Consider the following 2,452-nt stretch of genomic DNA (forward strand, 5'->3'; position numbering starts at 1 on the left):
TTAATCGTTTATATTCGTCCAACACGGCTGCAGGGTCAGGCAGCATTTCAGAGACTTCTGGCAGAGAGCAACAAGTTCTTCATTTTTCTGACAAGAATCCACGCACCTCCCGTTAAGTTTGGAGCATTTCTCATCAAAAAACCCATTCCTGGCTATATAAGGGAAGGAGCCACCAGGATTACTTCTCTTCTCAAACAAGCCCAGTTCCCAGGTACAGTCACGTAACTACTTAGGAAAGGTTTCTTTATGAGCTGCCAGTAGGTGAGAAGGTAGGGAGATATTTTCTCTCTGATTTTTCTGTCTTTTTATCTTAGGGGATTAAAGACCAGGTAGAATACATTTGTCTTACCACATTTGGGGTCAGGCTGTGTGGGGGCTTTGGAAATCAGAGGCTATTGTTCTTTTATCAGAATCTGTTGGGGGTAATGATCACCTTGTTCTTGTAAATCCCTCCAGGGCAGGTAACTCCCGAACTCACTGTCAGAGTCCAATGCGGTGATAATAGAGCAGGTCTGAGGCTGGGGACATAGTCCGAGGTTGGGGTAATAGGCAGGGATAAATATATAGAAAGGGGAAAGTTTACTCTCATGGGAGAAAGGGAGCAGATTGCTTAGAAAGGCTCCATCAAATTTCTTTTCCACATTTCATCAAATGTGTTCAAGGACCACTTTGTTGGGAGTGGTTCCCTAGGACTTGTATTGTCTGTTCCATGCAGAACACTGGCTCTGGCCTTTGTACTTGATCAGTAGCCGTCATAAGAACAGCCCACTTCAGGTTAAGTACAGACAGCCACCTTACCAGAATCAACATTTTAGAGTTTCCTAATCCTGATATATTTAAGGACAGCATCAGATGTACACAAATTGAAATTAATGTCAACATGTAAAGGTGACTAATTCACATAAACGTGAAACTAAAACCAGATGGATTGGTGTCAGCATATGCACTCATCATTCCTAGCACCTGCATGTAAGTTCATAAGTATCAATACTCCAGTATTTCAAAGCTCATTGAACTTCGGTCCCAACAGCAGGGGACAGTACTCCATCTCCCCTCCTAATATTGTAAGGTCATCCCAGGCTGGAGGTACTAGACCTCCCTCTTCACAAGAGTCTTTGTATTATATCCAGTTGATGGTGATGGCCCAGAAAGAGAGCCTCTGTGTCTTCAGGGCTTCAAATGGGTCATCACACACAGCCATCTAGACGTTAATATAACTCTGTGTGTGTGCTCGTGTGCGTGCAAATAGCACATTAATAGGTCAGTTCCACTTAGATATATTAGATAATTTTATATTACATTATCTTATATTGTGTTACCTAATTATATACTAAGTCTGATTGATCTGAAAAGGGGGCCTTGGTCTGTTTCCATGGTGTACATTGAGGCCAGTGGAATGAACAGCTAGTCGTAGGTCCTGGATCCCCTTGCACTTGACACAGAATCTAATCACACAGGCTTATTGTAAAACAGAGCAGCGGCACATACAGCTGGTGTGAGAGTTCTGAGCCTCCTAAGGAGACATCTGTAGCATCCGGCACCAATTTCGACTCATTGCAGGCTCTGAAATGCCCTTTCTTCCCCTTTCTGGAAACTGGGATGAGTCTAGCCTTGGATTTTAATTTTGAGGAGGATCTGACTGGAGCCACGGGAGGTTTTCAGGAGCCAGAGAGTGTGGCAAGAGTCCTGCTGTGAACTCTCAGGTCCTGGCTTCATCCCTGCTTGTCTGTGTGACTTTGAGAAGCTGCCTAGCCCGGCTGAAGCTCAGTTTCTGCATCTGAAAAATACATGTAAAGCAAACCTTCCAAGCCTGAAGCGTTGGTCTGAAATCACTGCATTCGAAGTAGGACAGAGTTTCCTTAAAGGCCCTGGCATTGGAGAACTGCGTGCATCTCATGGTGTGAAGTGTTTGTTACAAGCGCTCAGCTTCATGGTGTGTGGCAAAGGAGCGGCAATTTCAGATGTACATTTGACCTGTGCCATGGCTGGCATGAACATGGTGTCTGAGCTCTGTCCCTTTCCTCATCTGTTTTGGCCCTTTCCTGGCTCTCTTCCTTACCTGTCTCATCTCTATCACAACTATTTTTTTAAAAGATCCACAGATGCCCACCCTAGCCTTTACATTTTTCCCCTAGTTTTTTGTTTCTGTCCATGAGCATGGAGCTGGGGACCAAAGGGGATCTTTCCTGATGTATATTTATTTCTTCAACCCTGCAATACCCCATCCTAGACCATCAGGGAAAATGCAATGGATTTATAGAAGAGGCATTGGGGGGGTCACCTCCCATAGTAAATGTCCCCCTGCAGGGCCACCAGGCTGACCACACCCAGGTGCTCACTGAAGCAGACCCTTTCTCTGGACCACCACCTCTAGAACCTTCCCTATAAAGATGTTCATTTTACCTGGGGCCAGAAGGCAGAGAAGAGCAAAGAGAAAGAGGAGCATCCTCAT

General features: G+C 45.1%; 1 protein-coding gene across 1 annotated transcript; it reads right to left on the bottom strand.

The window, feature by feature from the left end:
- On the bottom strand, positions 1-2,452 carry LOC120226762 (beta-defensin 106A-like). Its single transcript, XM_039224927.1, has 2 exons — positions 2,404-2,452; positions 1-152 (listed from the first exon to the last, which is right to left on the bottom strand). Exons 1-2 carry the CDS (start codon positions 2,450-2,452, stop codon positions 1-3), a joined length of 201 nt encoding a protein of 66 aa, XP_039080858.1.

Source organism: Hyaena hyaena, unplaced genomic scaffold, assembly GCF_003009895.1.
Source record: "Hyaena hyaena isolate Hyena2069 unplaced genomic scaffold, ASM300989v1 scaffold_1833, whole genome shotgun sequence".
NCBI lineage: Eukaryota > Metazoa > Chordata > Mammalia > Carnivora > Hyaenidae > Hyaena > Hyaena hyaena.